Here is a 20547-nt window from a genome sequence, read left to right as displayed (position 1 = left end):
TCTATAGTTTATTTTACTTTGTAGATATTTACATAGTTGCTTAATAGGTGGGGATACCATGTATTGAGTTCTGGGACGTCATAACTAACTTGAGCATTCCCGAGGTGTCATGGGCCTAACTCAATTAAACATCAATGAAGGGAGGTGCCCACTTGATAACTAATGATATCCAGGCATCTACACGCCTACTTTTTGTTGTCCCATAGCTTAACTGTGTGCAGGCATTTTAGAATCTCATGTGACAATGGGTTAGGGTTGCCTGGTTAAACATTTAGCTTGTGTCGCTGTCAACATGTAGATAGTTTATTACTGAAAATTAAGCTAGTTATTGTCCTATAGCAAAAGTATGTACTGTAAAAAGTTTAGATACTACTTTGACATTGGACTTGGTTTCTTGGATGAGTGCTTATCCTGGTGTTATACAACAAGTACTTTGTGTTTTAATAGTAATTTTAAATAAACTTAGTTCCTAGTGTTAATGTTTCCTGGGAAACCATATGTAATTAATCCTTCCAACAAATATTGATCATGATATTCTCGTCTTTGGACATAAGGGGTTTTGAAAATAGATACATGTATAATTTACCAACATGGTGTGTTTTTTTTCCGAATGATTTAGGTTTATTATGGGTGGTTTTTGAAAACAGATACATACATGCATAATTTACCAACGTGTGTTTATTTTTCAGATTGATTTAGGTTTATTATTGTCACACGTACTAAGGTACAGTGGAAAGCTTGTCTATCTAATCAAATCAGATGATGCTATACATAAACACAATCAAGGCAAGCACAAATACAAAAGGTAGAGCAAAGAGAAAGATGCCAGAATGCAAGATATAGTTCAATACTGTTAGTACAGATGGAAATAAAGATAGATTTTCAAAGTAGCACAATAGCAAAGATCAGAGGACAAATTTCATTAATAGGATCAGAAGTAGTCCTGACAATCCTGAGAAATTGTTCTTCTGGGGTTGTCTGATACTTGCACTGGGAACACATTTAATAGAAAATTGAAATTCTCCTGTAAGTCAGGGTGTGTCCAGAAATTTAAATTCAGACATTTTTTGAGGGACATGCACATACGAAATCCATTAAATCATAGCAAGGTGTACAAAGTGTTTTAAATATATGGATTTAATCAATTAATCATTGAAATAAATACCCAGGCCAGAGTGAAAATAATCTAATTTAGCTTTCTGCTGGTGGAAGCATTGCCATCCTTACCAATAAATCAGAAATGAAGTCCATCACCTTTTTAAAAAATATCTTGTTTATAGGATGCAGTTTAATTTTGCAGAGGTACAAGTAGATTTAAAGAAAGGTTAAACTCCCAATGTGACCCCTTATTATAAGCAAAAATGTATGGAGTTTCAATAACTGATGTACATTGGGTGTAGAAATGAATTGCTTCATCTTTAAAGTCACAATCCCACTTTATTTATATGCAGTGATGAAATAAATTTCCACCAGAATACAGAATACAGCTAAATTGATCACAAAGCAGGGCACCTGCATTTAAATACAACTGGATGTGAAAATCATTGAAGAGATATAGATAACATCAAAAACACCACCGATGTATTAATACCACTATTACTACTCAGTGTTAGCAAATTTATACTTTGCTCTTATTCAAGTTGATGTCAAAAAGTTCACCTCACATGAAGGTTTCCATTTTACTAAAAATTAGTCAATGGTTTATAGGAGAAAGCTTTTGTACTTTGTTCATTGTTTGATATTTTCCGTGAATCTCTGAAATTCATAACTAGAATTACTATTCAAACATTGTTAATCTCAAAATGCATAGAGTGGGTTGGTTAAATTCATTGTTATCATGTAGATCATAAAAATTAATGCAAAATACTTGTAAAAGTGACAATCATTTTGTCATGCATACTTTCCAAAGCATTTACCATATAAAACCCAATGACTTTTTGGTTTTATCAATATCACATTTATTTGAGTTTTTTATTGGCTCTGTTGCACCAATTTGATCATTTGGAAGCACAACTCCCAAGGGATCCTTGGTTTGGTAACTTGGTTTAACTCCACCTTTATCCACAAATACAGGACCATGCACACCACCAATGCCTTGTTGGGCAGCCTTAAGGAGTGGATAGATATTTCGTCCTTTTTTTGAAGCGGTTTCAATAACTTCCAATGCATACTTTTCAAATTCCTTCTTTTCAAATTCAAGTAGAGCCATGGTTTTTTCTTCATTTTCCAGTTCGGCTGCCCGCTCACGTAATGCCTTTGATTTCTTTTCAGCCTGCAAAAGGGTAGAGAAAAATAGACCTTTTAAACACATTACTGAGGCAACTTGATTTTCTATTTGATTTGTTAGAGAATTAATTATTTTCAATAACATTTGCAAGAAAGAAAGACTAAGTAGTGCCTCTGATCCATCTCAAATAATCTGATCAATTAAGTCTCCATAAAATTTTGTATAATGCTTGAAAATTAGTTGTTACTTCATAATGATCAAAAATAGTTTTCACAAAATGCTGGAGTAACTCAGGAGAGAAGGAATGGGTGACGTTTCGGGTCTCGACTCGACCTGAAACGTCACCCATTTCTTCTCTCCTGAGATGCTGCCTGACCTGAGTTACTCCAGCATTTTGTGATTAAATACCTTCGATTTGTACCAGCATCTGCAGTTATTTTCTTAAAAATACAGTTTTAGTCATTTGTGTCAAGACATTGTATATCACAGTTACTAATTATCAACATTATCAGGTAAATCCAATTATACATGTCCCTTTCCTTAAAAAATAATCCTATTATGCTTTGTGTCTGTTTTCTGTATTGTTTCTATTGTTATTTCCCATTCTCAGCAATTAACAGGTCTCCCTACAACGAGATTTCCTAATTAAAATGGGCCAGTTTTCAACCATGCGATGTAGAATGCATTCTGATTTAGGTCCATTTAAGTTTCACTGTATAAATGAATGTTGCTCCAACCGACACTAATTCAAGACCTAAGACAAAAGTTTTAAATTTTGATAACAATAAATTATATAAAAAGAGCTCTTTTCAATATACTCTTTTCGGTTCAGTAGCATACTAATGTGTACAACACCAGCAGTGTTGCATTATTTTGCCTTGTGATTCTATCAACTGATAAAGATGTCTTCAGTATATTCACGCTTAGTACTTTGTTGCTAGTTGATCTTAGTCATCACACAGGTAGAAATACTTTTGATTAGAAATTAAGTGACACTCATTTTTGGTGTACTTAACTATTGTTTTGGTTTACCCTAATATGAAATCTAGTACGATCAAAACTAAATCATGAAATTGGGACATCCTCACTTTAAGAAATTATTATGCATGACTTCTTTCAGAACAATTAAAACCTAGTTTGTATGTTCACAGACAGAAGCTACAGCCTAAGTTTGCAGCTACCATCTTATGTAACCACTGCAATTGGGATGTCGGTCTCCACTATTATTGTGGTCTCTCAATGTGAAACTGCACAGAGTGGCATGGAGATGAGAACAAGAAACACGGGTCAGTAAAAGAAAACGGGAACAGCAGATAAAAACACATGGGTCTCCAGAGAACACCTCCTTCCTCCAAGACATACAATGGATTGACCACATCCAAAGAAATAGTTCCCAGGTTTATTCGAGGAGCAGCAATAGGGTGTGAATCAGGGCTTAAGCAACAATGGATGGTGAGAACTCTGCCCAGTGCCATCGAGTGCAATGAAATTATGTCAGGAGATGGGTGTAGTAATTATAAAATTACATTGCAGTAGTTGAGAATCTTCATTGTTAACTTTTTTTAACTTTTTCTGTTCATAAATGCTAACTAACCTGGGTGTTTCCAGCAAGTTTTGCTTTTCTAAGATTTCCAGCATTTGGAGTCTCAGAAAAAGATTGTCGGTTTGGGTCTAATTACTCTGTGTGCTAATCAGTGTGTTGAAGCGCTGTTTCAAGAAAAAGGCATCTATCGATAATGGTTCTCACCCTCCGGGATATCCCCCCCCCCCCCCCCTTCTTACTGCTATCATTGGGCAAGAGGTACACAAGCCTTATGCCCCACAATATCAACTTCAGGAACACCTACTTCCCTGCAACTTTCAGATTCTTGAACTAACCTGCAAATCCTGATCCTATCTCAACAACAGAAATTATGGTCCACCTCTTGCACTGTCATGCACTTGTTATTTTTCAAATCATGTTATTGCATTCATGTCTCTGTTGCAATCTTCTTTGTTTTCAAATTTTATGGTGCAATTTATGTATAATTATTTTTAATGTGTTGTCCGAGTATGAATGCCTTGATGCTGCTGCAAGCAAGATATTGCATTGGACCTGTACCTCACTTGTGCATAAACTCAACTTGATAACACTATTACATGTAGAAAATACAACAGGAAATTTACATCTGATTAGGGTGAATCGTGACAACAAGTGCCTGGACAATTTCCCAGTTGATGAGACCACAACAGGTTAAAACAGTGTGTAGAACATATTCGAGCAAAATCAACATGCATCCAATATTCGGTATAACATGAGGAAAGAAATCAGTTTGGAAACTTCTCACTATCTGGAAGGACATGATAAAGAACTAAATTGAGGGAAGGAAAATAGAAACAGATGCTTCCCTACATGAATAAAACTTACTATTTGTTCAGCGAGGAAGGACTGCATGCTTCCACCCTCTTCCAGGCTCTTAAGCTTTTTTTTCCTTTCTTTTTCAAGATGTATATAATCTGCTTCCATCTTGGCATGACGAATTTCCAGTGCTTCTAATTTTTCTGCTTTTTCCTTTTCCTCGCGTTCTTTCATCTAAATGGGCATTATCTAATTCAGTTACTTTGCCTCGAAGTACATTCATTTTTTAAAAATCACATTAGATGAAGCATTTGTGTTATTTGAACTGAATTATAGCTACGGTGCTTTCCATATCAATAGACAATAGGTACAGAAGTAGGCCATTCGGCCCTTCGAGCCAGCACTGCCATTCAATGTGATCATGGCTGATCATTCTCAATCAGTACCCCATTCCTGCCTTCTCCCCATACCCCCTGACTCCACTATCCTTAAGAGCTCGATCTAGCTCTCTCTTGAATGCATTCAGATAATTGGCCTCCACTGCCTTCTGAGGCAGTGGAGGCCAATATCCTTAATGTTTTCCAATGTATTGCATCCTTATCCTTAACAAGAAATGTTGAATAGAAGATCAATCTTGACTTCTTCCTGAGATCCCCACCATCACAGAAGTCAACTCCAGCCATTTTATTTCACTCCATATGATATGATGGCATGTTGAGAAACAGAGGAACCTTGGTCTACAAGTCCAAGGATCTCTGAAGATAGCAGCATAGACAAAGAGGATGGTGAAAGCAGCTTATGGGATACTTGCTTTCATTAACTGGGCATAGAATAGAAGAGAAGAGCAGGGAGGTTTGGTACAACTTCATAAACATAGGTTAGACAACTGTGAAGTTCTATGTGCCATTCATGTTCCACACTACAGGAAGGACATGATTGCATTTCAGAGAGTACAAAGAACATTCATCGAGATGTTGCCTTGGATAGAACCTTTCATTTATGAGAAAAGGCTGCATAGGCCAAGTTTGTTTTCCTTGGAAAAAAGTAGGCTGGGGCGACCTGATAGAAGTATAGTAAACCTACCTTTTAACAGACCTCTTTATAATGGATTTCAGTCACTGGTTGTAGACAGAGTGTTGTTTCACGGAGCTACCACTATGTCGATGGAGTTTTTGAACCATTTTAGTTTAGAGATACTGCGTGAAAACACTGAGTCCGTGCCGACCAGCAATCACATGTACACTAGTTCTATCCTACATACTAAGGAGAATTCATAATGTGTCAGGTAGAACTATCATAGTGGTTTTATCTTTCCTCCCATATTCCACGGTGCAAAGACATTGTGACAGTGTAGGTTTCCCCCGTGTGCCCCCACCCCTTGCCCCAGCAAAGATGTGCTCCTGCAGGCCTGCAGCACAACTGGCCTCCACACACTGCCGGCAGAGCCACTGCCCCATAGTGCCAGAAACCCAGGCCCAACCCTGCTACCACCGTAGGCCCCCACCACACTGGATCCCCTGTAAATTTGGTCTCGTACTGGGGACAACTCAGTGTGTAGGATAGCACCCGGACGAAACCCGTGCAGCCACAAGGAGCACTTGAGGCCAGGATTGAACCCGGCTCTCTGCCGCCGCACGACAGCGGCTCCATCAGCGACTCACAGAAGCAAACCACAAACCTGCTATGTGGGAGAAAACCCATGTTGCCACAGGGAGCACCTGAAGTCAGGATCGAACTCTGGTCTCTGGCACTGTAAGGAAGCAACTCTCTCTGAGCCACTGTGCTGTCACAAGGTGTTGTGTATGTTGTACCCTTTACTGTTTATTGTGTAGTGTATGTATATTGCCTCTTTTTTAATAGTACTGTACATATTATCCCCCTTATTTGGTTATGGCGGACAATCGGTAATAAAGTACACCATCTCCCCCCTGAATGGTTCGTCATTGCGAGGGTTTACTGTGTACGCAATTACGAGGGGCTTAGGTAGGGTAGATATTAGGAAGCCTTTCTCCATAGCAGAGGCACCAAAAATTAAGAGGGCATAGGTTTAGAGGGGAACTGAGAATGACCTTTTTCCTGGGAGAGGTTAGATAAGTTGGGACTTTATTCTTTGAAGCAAATGAGGCTCAGAAATTACTATTTTGAGGTGTGCAAGACATGTGGGCCATAGATAAAGTGAACTTTCACAGTCTTTTCCCAAGAAAGAGGATTTTAAAACTAGAGGGCATTACAGTAAGGTGAGAGGAAAGAGATTTAAGTGAGACCTTGATGGCAACATTTTCACATAGGGAGGGCAGTATCTGGAATGAGTTTCCAGAAGCAGCAATCGAAACAGATGCAATTACAACTTTTAAAATACTTTTAGACAGATATATGGATGGAAAAAAAGGTTTAGAGGGCTAATGACCTAATGTAAGAAAATTAGACCAGCCTCATATGCCAATTTGGTCAGCATGGACAAGGTCGGCTGATGGGCCTGTTTCCATGCTGTCCACACCTCTAAGACTCTTATCACTCTAAGACTAAAGAAATGTATATTTTTCTTTTGAAACCTCAAAGTAAAACAGATGAACCATTTACTTTCTAGAATCTGAATATCAAAGAAATAGCCTTGACTTTCAGAACAGCTCTCCTCTATTTAATGGTTCCTTATATTCTTTCCTTTCACCGTGCCCATACTTTCCTCCCATTCTCCCTGTTCAATATGGATGCCTCAAAGAATAAAACTGGTTTTGTTAATATTATTCATGTGGCAGGGCTTATAATGAATGAGCAGTGAATTAGCTAGCTGTTATGTGCTACCCCTGATTTCATTTCTACTTATCTCAGGTGCAGAAACAATAGTTCTTTGTCTCTACTGCACCCCCAAGTTGAAATTACCTCCACGCTTTGATCCAAAGTTGAAGCTAAGTTATAATCAGGACATGTAGAAAATTGCAACAGCAAAACATGCAAATATCTTACCACCATAATTCTGTGTTCTTCCATTGCTTTTACACCTGCCAGTAATTTTTCTTCTTTTTGCTTTATTTCTATATCTCTTTTAGCATCCTTTTCTTCTGCAGCTTTCCTAATACGCTGTGATTCATCCCGTACTTCTTCTTTGATTTGTTCACCTATTATCTTCAACATATGGTTTCTCTGGTCTTCCATCTCCCTAAAATTGGCAATAAATCAAAAATGGACACAAACTTATTGCAACATTGCAAATCTCTTGCAGTTTCCCATGAAAATAATAAATAAATGAAATCGGTTTTACAAATAAATCTTTTTGAAAAACAGAAAAAATGTTTCTAATAGATAATTTTCTTTTGAAAATTCTAAACATGGAGAAAAACCACATTAGTGGTGTGAAAATTAATATAAACCCTCATCTTGAACTCAAAGGGCCAATTTGGCTGTTTTCCTACATTGGTATACATTACATTACAAAGCCAAATCCTGATGCATTTTGTGTTTCAACTATTCCCTACTGTTGAAATGATTAATAATGGGCAATATATAATTCCTTCTAGAAATAAGGAAATGCAGATGCTGGTTTACAAAAAAAGATACAATGTGCTGGAGTGGTATCTCTGGAGAACTTGGATAGGTGACCCTTTGGGCTGGGACCCTTCTGGCTTTTTTTATAATTCCTTTTTGGAGAATTCTGATTAGCCAGAAACCTGCCTGCATTCCTTCTCTGTGCTGTTGAAGGTATTTAACTTTCTTGACTCTAACTGCAACTTTCTTTTGAGTAAATACTCACAATTCATTAAAAGATTTGTAGCTAGATTTGAATTTCAGATTGTATTTTGCTTTATAGGTTTTTTACATAAATTTTAATTTATTTCCCAAAACTGCATAACACCACATTCAACATTATGAGATTCAATCCCATAAGCAGATTGACTACTTTCTAACATCATGTAAAAACAGTGGTGCAATTTCCTCAAATAAACCAACTCATTCTTGACATTTTCCACAGCTCCCAATGCAATATATTAAAAAAAGCAACAATCTGTATTTGATGCATTCCAGATACAAGTTTGGTCTGCGTAAATGTGCCGGATTTATTTCACTTACTTGTCCATTTCTGCTTGTCTTTCTTTCCTAAGCTTTATCATTTTTTGTTTTGCTAATACATACAATCTGATATCTTCATCTTGTAATTCCTGTTTTTGCTTTTCTAGTGCTTTAATAATATTATTGTTCTCAACATGTGCCTGAAAATGAAATAAAATATGAAAATATATTTATGCTATGCTTTTAACATAGTGAAACATCACCAAGCTGCTTCCCAGAAGCATTGTCATATGAAAAGCTGATAATTAATTACATGAGAAGACATTAGGGCAAATGACTAAAACTACATGGCTACAAGAGGTGTGGTTTAAAGGAAAGAGAGAGAGAACAAAGGGGTCTAGAAAGGGAGAGAGTTGACAACCTTGGCAATTAAAGGCAATGGCCTCTAATGTTAGTGCACAAATTCAGGAATGATTAAAAGACCAGAAATCAGGTAGTGCAGAGGTCTTGGAGGATTGTTAGGTGTGTGCAGATTATGAAATTAGGAAGAGAATGAGAAATTTTAAATTGAGAGGTTTACCAGTAGTGTTGTAAAGCAGTGAAATCTTGGAGCACATCTACATAGTTCCCTGAAAGTGGTCTCAGGGTAGATAAGGTGGTAAAGAAGGCTTTTGATACATTGGCCCTCATCAGTCAAAGTATTGTGTATAGATGTTGGGACATTATGTTTCAGTTGCACAATATGTTGGTGAGGCTGCATTTGGAATATTGTGTTCACCTCTTCCAAAATAGGAATTAGGGAACAGTCAGCGTGGCTCTTGCAAGGGAAATCGTGGCTCGCCAAATTGTTTAGATTTTTGAAGAAGAAGACCCAGAAGATTAATGAGGGCAGTGCAGTGGACGTTGTCTATATAGACATTACAATGGCTTTTGACATGGTAGGCAGGTCTGGAAGTTGAGATCACATGGGATCTAGAGTGAGCTGCACAATTAGATACAAAATTGGCTTAAAGGAGGAAAGAGTGGGTTGGACTGGAGCCCTGTAGAAAATGGTGATACCATGGGGATAGGTGCTGGTTCCACTGTTATTCATTATATTAACAATGTAAATGCAAATATAAGTGGCATAGTTAGCAAGTATTTATATTATACTAAAAACAGGTGATATGGTGACCTATGAAGAAGGTCATATCTGACAATCACATCTGGACAACTAGGCCATTAGACATAAGGATGGCAGATGGAGTTTAATTCTGACAAATGAAAGGTGTTGCATTTTGATAAGACCAACCAGGGCGACTTATGTATTAAATGGTAGAGCCATGGGAATTGTTAGGGACCAGAGAGACCGAGGGATGCATGTATATATTTCCACGAAGGTGGTTATTTCGATAGTGAGGGTACTGAAGAAGGCATTTGGCACATTTATCTTCATTGGTGGGCGTGTTGAGTACAGGAATTAGAAGTCAAGTCACAGCTGTACAAGATGTTGGTAAGGCCAAATTTGGAGTGCGGATAAGAGTCTGGTTTCCCTGCTGTAGGGACGTTGTCATGAAACTGCAAATGGTGCAAAAAAGATTTATTGCACCATTAAATGTGCAATTATTGCATTATGTGCCGTAATAGGTTACCAGGTCTGGGTGGTTTGAACTACAGTGCCCTCCATAATGTTTGGGACAAAGACCCATCATTTATTTATTTGCCTCTGTACTCCACAATTTGAGATTTGTAATAGAAAAAATCACATGCGGGTAAAGTGCACATTGTCAGATTTTATTAAAGGCCATTTTTATACATTTTGGTTTCACCATGTAGAAATTACAGCTGTGTTTATACATAGTCCCCCCCATTTCAGGGCACCATAATGTTTGGGACACATGGCTTCACATGTGTTTGTAATTGTTCAGGTGTGTTTAAATGCCTCCTTAATGCAGGTATAAGATAGCTCTCAGCACCTAGTCTTTCCTCCAGTCTTTCCATCACCTTTCTAACATCATGTAAAAACAGTGGTTTCCTCCAGTCTTTCCATCACCAAAGTTGTGCCAATGAAAGTAAAAAAAGCCAGTAAGAGACTGAGAAACAAGAATAAAACAATTTTCCCCAAGTAAACCTTTGGGGATAACACAAGAAAGCAGAAAATATCCTGGAGGGGGATCCACCGCCGGGGATATGCACACATTCTCGGTGTCCGAGCACGAGGTAAAGTGGGCTCTGACGCGTGTGAACACGAGGAAAGCTGGAGGCCCAGATGGTATATCTGGGCGAGTGCTAAAGTCTTGTGCTACTCAGCTTGCTCCAGTGCTCACCACAATATTCAACCTCTCCTTGGCCAAGTCCGTGGTCCCTGCATGCTTCAAAAGATCCATCATTGTACTGGTGCCAAAGAATGCCTCTCCAGCGTGTTTAAATGACTACCGACCGGTGGCCCTCACCTCGGTTGTCATGAAATGCTTTGAGAGGCTAGTCAAGAAGCATATCTGTGCCCTCCTTCCTCGCAACATGGACCCACTACAGTTCGCATACCGTCCGAACAGATCCACGGATGATGCGGTCTCCCAGGTTCTGCACACCGCTCTCTCTCATCTGGACAACCAGGGGGGCTATGTGAGGATGCTGTTCATCGACTTTAGTTCAGCATTCAACACAATAGTCCCCAGCAGACTGGTTGAGAAGCTGCTGGAACTGGGGCTTAGCACCCCTCTGTGTGCCTGGGTCCTGGGCTTTCTCACCGCCAGGCCCCAAGTGGTCAGGATGGGGGAACACACATCCAGCTCCCTCACCCTGAACATAGGATCCCCCCAGGGCTGCGTCCTTAGCCCCCTACTGTACTCCCTGTACACACATGACTGTGGGGCCAGGTTCAGCTCAAACTCCATCATCAAGTTTGCTGATGACACTGTGGTGGTGGGCCGGATATCCAACAACGATGAGATGGCCTACCGGGAGGAGGTGGCTGATCTGGCACTCTGGTGTCAGGACAATAGCCTCCTCTTGAATGTCACTAAAACGAAGGAGCTGATTGTGGACTTCAGAAGGGCTAAACATCCAAGGACGTACACGCCACTGGAGATAAATGGGTCTACTGTGGATAGGGTGAGCAGTTTTAAATACTTGGGAGTCCGCATCACAGAGGATCTGACTTGGCAACGCACATCGCCGCACTGATGGGTAAGGCAAAGCAGCGCCTTTACCACCTTAGACAACTGAGGAAATTCAGAGTGTCTCTGAGGATCCTTCATTGCTTCTACTCTGGGGCTGTAGAAAGCATCCTGTCCGGCAACATTACAGTCTGGTTTGGGAACAGCTCTGCCCAGGACAGGATGGCCCTGCAGAGAGTAGTGCGTTCGGCAGAACGCACCATCGGAACTACACTCGTCCCCCTGCAGGACCTATACATCAGGAGGTGCAGATCCAGAGCAAGCAAGATCATGAGGGACCCCTACCACCCCAGTAACGGACTGTTCCAGATGCTACGATCAGGCAAACGCCTCCGCTGTCACGCTGTAAAAACAGAGAGGATGAGACGGAGTTTCTTCCCACAGGCCATCAGGACTGTCAACTTTTATAACCCCAGAGACTAAATTTTTGTCTACACTATAGTAACTTATTAACTTTATTTATATGCTGTAACTGTAATTCTTTTTTGTGCACAATCCGCAGGCATTGCCACTTTCATTTCACTGCACATCGTGTATGTGTATGCGACAAATAAATTTGACTTGACTTGACTTGAAATTAATATAATGCCTATTATAATAAGCCTCCAAAGTTCTGAAACTGTATGTAATTGAACTCCTTGGGATAAAAAAAGTAATTCAAGCCTACCATATGAGTGATCTTATTATTGTATTTTTCTTGCTTTTTTAGTTCTTCAATTTTACTAAGTTCCCATTCATATAACTGCGCCAATTTCCTGATTTCTTTTCCTTCCATTATATCTTGTTGCTTCTCTTGTTTCTTTAGCACTTCATGTTCTTTTATCCTGCCATCAGAAAAACTTGTTTAAATATCATTGTTATTACGTAAGGTTAATGGACAAATGAGCAACTTCAAAAAAGGGCTGCTTACAAAAGATGCTGACAGTTGGAGTCAGGTATGTTTTGAGATTCAAGAAACTGCAGATGCAAACTGCAAGGACATTTATATATTTCACTGAAAATATCTGTTGAGGTTTTTGAGGCAGGAATGCAGCTGCCAAAACCGCTCGTAAGAATACCCACTTGTGTCCTTTACCAGAGAGTTTTACAGAGGCACAACAGTTAGAACTACAGTTTCACACTCCAGGGAACAGGATTTATTCCTGACCTCAGAACCATCTTTGTAGAACCTGCATGGCTCTTCTCTGGGGTGGTCTGATTTCCTCACACATCCTGAAGATGTGTTGGTAGATTCATTGGCAATTGCATATTATCCCTTAGTGTGATAAGAGGAGCTGATGAATATATAGGAAAGAAAAGGTTGCAGGGATACCAAAAAGAGGGTGGACAAATCTGATGGGAATTGCTCTGCTGGGGCCAGCATGAATGCAATAGACTGAATGGTCTTCTCTGTCATAAAGAGTAATTAACTGACAGAGGCACACTTAAAATCCTTTCTAGAAAACTATGTTATTGTTCAATTATTTTGTTCTTGAAGCTTCCAGAACATGATAAAGATTTGAACCTTCAGATGGTTTCCACTTCATGGTTCACACTTCATCTAACAGATATTCCCAGCCTCACCACATTGCAATTTCTTTTCAGGACTGTAAAACTAGAAATTCCTGAATTTTTTTGCCCAACATGTCTTAAGTTGATGGCTACAACTAGAGATGACCTAAGCTCCAACCCAACAACATCCCCAAGATCATGGTCAGCACATTTGGATCCTCTGATTGTATTATCTTCTTCTTCCTCTGTCGTATGTCTTTTAGACCTGCAGCTCCGTTGAGGCGAGCCAGGCCAACGTGTCATCGTCCAGGTCAATCAGACCTCGTTCACCATTCAGTGGCCGGTATTTGGGCCAATGGTGACTATGTGCTCCACTGTTTGTGTTGGGTCCGCACACTCGCAGATGGCACTGACCACGAGACCCCACCTCTTCAGAGCTCCAGTGAAAGGCATTGTTTAGCATGCTATCCAAACAGATCAGATTGTATTATCTGATCTGTTTGGATAGCACGCAAAACAATGCCTTTCACTGAAGCTATGAACATGTGACAATAATACACCTAAACTTAAACAAATCTTTCAAGCTTTCCTCATGGTGATACAGAAAGGCTACATTGGAAGAACCAGAAGTTTTCAAACCCAAGTTTTAAACATCATATTTTTAATGCAATCTTCATAGGCTTTTGGCTCTTATGTTGTTTTTTGATGACCATTTGCTACTCGCATGAAAAGAAACAGTTAAAAGAAATATATTTGGATTGGATATTTTATGATCTTAGGATGTCCAAAAGCACTCTGCATCCTAGGAGTCGTTGCTGAATTGTAGGACAAACTGTTTCACAGCGGCCATTGATAGATAATTATGATGGTTATGAAACATTAGTTTTTAGTGATGATGATTTAAATATAAATGGGAGGTAGACACAAAATGCTGGAGTAACTCAGCGGGGCAGGCAGCATCTCTGGAGAGAGGAATGGTGACGTTTTGGGTCAATCTGAAGAAGGGTCTCCCATTCCTTCTCTCCAGAGATGCTGCCTGTCCCGCTGAGTTACTCCAGCATTTTGTGTCTACCTTTGATTTAAACCAGCATTTGCAATTCTTTCTTACTCATCTTAAATATAAATGGGGTTAGGAGTGAGAGATAGATCAGCCATGATTGAATGGCAGAGTAGACTTGATGGGCCGAATGGCCCAAGTGTGCTCCATTCACTTATGATCTTGTATTTTAATAAATATTGGCAAGGACACCGCACATACCATTTCTGAGGTTCTTTGAAATACAGGCACCTTGCCTTTTCTGCATGTTTGATTTATGTGTTTTTAAAATGACGCATTTGTTTAATTAATATCAAGATCAAATTTAGGTGCTATGTATTTGAAATAATACGCTCAACTTTACAACTGTTTAAAAGTTTCAATTTGTATGTTTAATTTACACATTTTTGAATTACGCGTTGCTTTTCGAGAACATAATCCCCACCTAAATCGCAAATGCCTGTATTGCAATGGGATTTTATATGTTCAATTGAGGGAACACAAGGTGCTTTCGTTTATGATCTTGAATAAAAACACCTTCAATAGTGTTACCCGTTTTCTAAGATTTACAAACCAAATAAATAAATTTTAAAAATGTAACTGAAGTCAATCCTTTACTCACTGTTGTTCATGGTAATCAGAAAGAGTCTTCCTCCGTTCCTTTTGTTTTAGCATTTTTTGCCACTCAACATCCTCACTTGTGTACATTCGGCGTTGTTCGGCCTCCAGAAATTGTTTTTCTTGAGTTTTAAAAAAATGTTCCCTGTTCCGGTTCAATTTAATTTGGGCTTCTCGTTCTTTTAGTGCTTCAGTAAGCATCAGTGCAGCCTTCAAATATATATATGTATTCATTATATGGAACACTGAATGCTTATAATGTAGATTATTGAATAAAACTGTCTGCTCAGTTGGAGTTATATGATGAAAGCACAAATTCAAGGAATTTACTCATATCAACATGACTGAATTTTAGCTTTCAAATTGTTTCTAATTCCACATTACCAGTGTTTCTAGGGTATCAGAATGCAGATATTATATATAAACATTGCACAAAAAGTAAGGAAATTTGTGTTTGGTAGATTATTTCTTTGTTGTAACAATGCTTCTTGGCAATAAATCTTATACCGTTGGAAAGCCTGTTTATTTCTCTTTTAAATGGTGCCACATTTGTAAGGAACATGCATTTGTGGGATGAGCAGCAGAGCTGAGTATATGGGTTGCGCCCATGAAAAATTTGCCAAATCTCTGCCAATGCCAAACAGCTTATTCTGCCATTGACTCTTGTTCGGTGTTGTTTGGTGGATTGGATGATTGAAGTCTGAAGAAACAAGACATATTGGCAATTTAACAATTTATTCATTTAATAAACAGGAGCCACAGTAGCGTGTGGAAGAACCATACACAGCCATAACAGCCTGGCACCTCCTCCTCATGCTGGTCACCAGTCTGGTCACACACTGTTGTGGGATGGCATCCCATTCTTGTCAGCACCTGGGGGTACCAGAAGCTCAAAACAAGAGTCAATAGCAACAGCAGAATAAGCTGTTTGGCATTGGCAGAGAAGATTTGGCAAAATTTTCATGGCGCAACCCATATACTCAGCTCTGCTGCTCATCCCACAAATGCATGTTCCTTACAAATGTGACACCATTTAAAAGGGAAATAAACAGGCTTTCCAACGGTATAAGATATATTGCCAAGAAGCATTGTTACAACAAAGAAATAATCTACCACACAAATTTCCTTACTTTTTGTGCTATGTTTATTTATAACAATAATCTTTAAACATCTAAAGCAATGTGTTTCTACTGAGAAAGTACTATGATTGATGTCCCTTTTGGGTAATCAAATCCAATTTGCATAAATGTGCACACACCTGAAATCAACCAATATATTGTTTGAATTGCAAGCAAAACTGGGATAAAATCCAATATTAGGTTAATAATAAATGTTTTTTAAAACTTGACAAAAATTACTATACTTCTCACCCAGATTCCTGTATGGACTCCATTCCATTCTCCTATTCTCCCTCCACTGTTCTTATGAGGAGACTTTCCACATCAGTGCTTCTGAGGTGCGTTGCTTTTTTATTAAACATGGCTTTTGTTAAAGCCAGTTTAGCACAATTAACTGCGTTCTCGAATTCTCTTTCCCATAATTCTGTTTTCACTCCCTCTCCTACCAGGCATAATGGGGTTCCCCTTATCCTCAATGTCCACCCAACCAGCCTCCACATTCAATAGATCATCCCTTGTCATTTCCACCACCTTCAAACAAAATGCCATTACCAGACACATTTGTTCGATGCCTCCCTTTTCAGTATTCCAAAGGAAATATGCCATCATGATTCCACCTTCATCTGCCATTTTTGCCAAATACTCCTCTTCTTATCGGACTTTTCATGCAATTGCAGAGATGACACAGCTGCCCGTTAACAACCTCTTGCCATCCAGGGAGCCAAAAAGTTCTTCCAGAAGAAGCAGCAATTAATTTATACTACTTCAATTCAGTTTATTGAATTTGAGTACTAAAAATATTGCCTCCTCTGCAATGGAAGAACCAAATCCAGATTTGGTGACGACTTTGCAGAACACCTCTGTGCGGTTCGCAGGGGTGACCCTGATCTTCCAGTTAAGTTTAGTTTAGAGATACAGCGCGGCAACAGGTCCTTTGGCCTACCACGTCTGCACCAACCAGCAATCCCTGCACATTAACACTATCCTACACACACTTGGGACAATTTACATTTACACCAAGCCAATTAACCTACAAACCTGCACATGTTTGGAGGGTGGAAGGAAACCAAAGATCTTGGAGAAAACCCACGCGATCACAGGAACATACAAACTCCTTACAGACAGTACCCATAGTCGGGATAGAACCTGGGTCTCTGGTGCTGCAAGCACTTTAAGGCTGCCACATTGTGTGTCGCTTTAATTCTCCATCCAACATCTATTCTGCCCTCTCTATTTTTGGACTTCTACACTGTTCCAATGAAGCCTAATATAAGCTCGAGGAATAGACCTCACCTCATTTTGCAGCAGAATGCAGCCTCTGGACTCAGTGCTGAATTGAACAATTTCAGATAACTGGTATTTTCTACTTTGTGCTGTTTGTGCAGAGTTTCCACATTCTCCATTGACTGCGAGGTTTTCCTCCGGATGCTCCGGTTTCCTCCCACATCCCAAAGACATGCAGGTTTATAGGATAATTGGCCTTTGTAAAATTGCCCCTAATGTATAGGGAGTGGAGGAGAAAGTGGGATAACATTGAACTAGTGTGAATAGTTAATCAATAGTTGGTGAATATACAGTGGGCCAAAGGGCCTGTTTCCATCTGTTTCCTTAAAATAAAACCAAACTATATAATTCTGCAAAGTTGAAAGGACCAAAGTTGAAAGATCATGAACATATTTGGTGAAAATCTGAGGCTACAGTACAGAATCCTAGAAAACAGCTGTGCTATATTGCCAAACAGAGATAGCCTTACCTCTGGTTACTCCCAGTAGTCTTCCCACCCATATGCTCTGGTTTTAAGCTAAAATTGTATTTAGAATGAAATGATGTCATTGGATCTTGTTTACATTTTTAAAGCAATGTTCTCCTACAGTCTTAAACAATTTAAAATCCTATCACAAGGGAGGGTAGGTGGATCCCAGGAGTGGGGAGTATCTCCAATATATCATTTTGGCTCTTCATATTAAAAAAAAAGAGATAAAATTCTTAAGTACCACATTCAAGACATGAAAGATAATTAATATCAAAATTGAGGAATACTTTCCACAGTTTGTAATCTTATGATTTCATGATAATGAAACATTGGTTGGGTAATGTTAAAAGCAAGGCAAATACAGAAGGCACAGTTACTATGACAATAAATTGATATTTTATGAAAGACTACAAGATGAATAATTCTGATGCAAAATAACAAGATTGCTAAAAATAACCAATTTCTTAAAAGTCACTTAAAACTAAAGACTTTTAATGCAAAAGAATATTTTCAAACTTAAAAGAAACATTATACTGTACATTAAATCCTTTCACTCTATCGGTCTGGTAGAAAAGCAGATTTTTCGCCTGTTCCAGATGTTCTTTTCTTTTCTGTGCCATATATTTTGCCTCCTCCAAATCTATTTGTCTCCTCTCCTCTTCTTCCTTTTCTTTACGTAGTTTTCGTGCATTAAGTCTTTTTTGTCTATGACCCTTGGATAGATTGTACATCTTTTTTTACTTAAGCTTTTGAATGGTGATTATAACATTTTGCACAAGAGATATTAACTTTTAAATTACAATACATTTGATCTACTGTATCCATAGTATGATCCTCAATAGATATTTTTTGTTAAAATTCTAGTTCCAAAGTGGCATCTGATAATTTTGCACAAAATGCAAGAGACCTTTAATACAGCTCGGAAATTGAGCATACTTATTTACAATTAGTGACGACTGAACGTGGCAAAACTTATTTTAAAGTGTTGGTTTAAATTCTTTATTATAGCTTTATTACTTTAATAGTTTAATGTTTATTTTACTTTTGCCCTGGGCTAAATAGCACAATTTTACCACAAGCTAATTGGTTATTTTAAGAAACAATTGAAATAATTCCAAATTTTTAGATGCCTATGCCATTTGTTTATACAAAAAGACATCTCAAATTGGCATCCAACCATCCACTTATCAAGAAACCATAATAGTAATAACTATCTGAATGAGGCTGAGAATGAATCAGCCAAGATATCACTGATGCTGAATAAACAGACCAGCTTACTTCTGTTCCTAATGTTACAGTTGGATTTTCAAAGAAAGTTTTACTAATAAAATACAACCAAAGTCTATCCAGTAACTTAAATCCTACTGTAATCTTTTGTGTGGAAATATTGGTGTTATCAGGACACCTACATGCATCAAATTATAAACTTGCTCAAAAAGGAGGGCAATCAAAATCCTTTTCTCTGATGACTTTCAACAGGGTCAATTTAAATTCCCTGGACAGTCTGAAATGATCTGGTCAATTAGAAAATACACAGAAATTGGGTAAAATCTCCGTATCATCACTTTCATGTAAACTTGATGGAAAATTAACGGGTCATACTCAAGATTATTACAACACCCCAACTTTTTCTAATTTACTACATTCATTTTACACCTGTTTATCAGATGCAATCAACTGAACAAGGATATCTTGGATAATAATAGAAAAACAGTGACTCCTTAATGCATGCAAAGGAATTCTACAAATATTAACTGGTAAATAGTGGTAAGCAATAAAATGATATAATGTTGTACAACGTAATAACAACAGGTACTGCAAAATACTTAAAGAGTGCTTACTGCAACTGTGTTTGTCCAGTTTTTAGTTATTTCCTTAGATTGGAAATGTAAGGCTTCTTTTTCTTCCCTCTGGGCACGTAAAAATTCAGCCTCTCTATTTATACCATTCAAATTATCCTGGATGCGTTGCCATTCTACTTTTGGAAGAATTGTAACTTGTCGAAGATCCGTCAGATTTGGAAACTGTACTCCGCCAAGTTCATTTGGTTTGTTACGAACCTGTACTAAAATTTCCAAACCATGAAATTTAAAAAAGAGTCAATATTTACCACATTTACCAAAGGTGCTTTTTCTAATATGGCTCATCTGGTGGTAAACCAATCACCAATTCATTATTAGAGAATTAATCACAGGGTCTTAGGTGTATTGCTTAAAGCAAATTATGAACTGTTTTAACCAAATAAATTTAGAATACCATTGCGTATTCATTCACCTTCATTGTAGCCAATTCCTGAAACTTCAGGATATTCACTCCCCTCTATAAGTACAGTGTTATGATACACGAGCTGCAGTTGATTTTTTAAAATTTTGTGTAGTCTCCAATCTCACTTTTTATGGCAGCAGATCTTCAACTCGTAATGGTTTATCAAGGAAATCCTCAAAAACATGAAAAATGAACTCTGTGCAGATACTGGTGCTTTGTGAATCAGTGTATAAATTGGTTGGTGCACTGGATTAGAAGAATATTGAATGTCCTTAAACAGCTAGCATGTTAATTATGTTTTAAGCCAAGCATTTGAACTAATTACAATGGCACTGACTGATGATGAATTTGCTGATTATTTATCCTGGCCAATATTTGTTTATTGGCAACTGTAATGATAATACAAATTGAGAGGGAGAAGGGAAAATCGGAAATGTCAGTATTACAGTATAGCAAAGGGGATTACAGAGGCATGAGGCAGGAGCTGGCCAGATTTGACTGGAAGGAGGCCCTAGCAGGGAAGACGGTGGAACAGCAA

At 38.4% G+C, this 20547-nt stretch overlaps 1 protein-coding gene across 2 annotated transcripts in view; it reads right to left on the bottom strand.

Annotated features, from left to right (window-relative positions):
* Positions 1-870: 870 nt before the first annotated feature.
* cfap210 (cilia and flagella associated protein 210) overlaps positions 871-20547 on the bottom strand; it is a 38477-nt gene continuing 18800 nt past the window's right edge. For both annotated transcript variants that reach the window (XM_078404528.1, XM_078404529.1), the window contains exons 3-10: positions 19586-19809; positions 18284-18457; positions 14878-15083; positions 12396-12552; positions 8631-8770; positions 7530-7722; positions 4635-4799; positions 871-2272 (exon numbers count right to left, since the gene is read on the bottom strand). In XM_078404528.1, coding sequence (XP_078260654.1) covers positions 1913-2272; positions 4635-4799; positions 7530-7722; positions 8631-8770; positions 12396-12552; positions 14878-15083; positions 18284-18457; positions 19586-19809 — 1619 coding nt within the window. In that variant the 3' untranslated portion in view covers positions 871-1912. The remainder of the gene's footprint in view (positions 2273-4634; positions 4800-7529; positions 7723-8630; positions 8771-12395; positions 12553-14877; positions 15084-18283; positions 18458-19585; positions 19810-20547) is intronic.

Source organism: Rhinoraja longicauda, chromosome 8, assembly GCF_053455715.1.
Source record: "Rhinoraja longicauda isolate Sanriku21f chromosome 8, sRhiLon1.1, whole genome shotgun sequence".
In the NCBI taxonomy this organism is placed as follows: domain Eukaryota; kingdom Metazoa; phylum Chordata; class Chondrichthyes; order Rajiformes; family Arhynchobatidae; genus Rhinoraja; species Rhinoraja longicauda.
The sequence above is the reverse complement of the archived record's forward strand: the minus strand, read 5'-3'. Positions and strand labels throughout refer to the sequence as shown.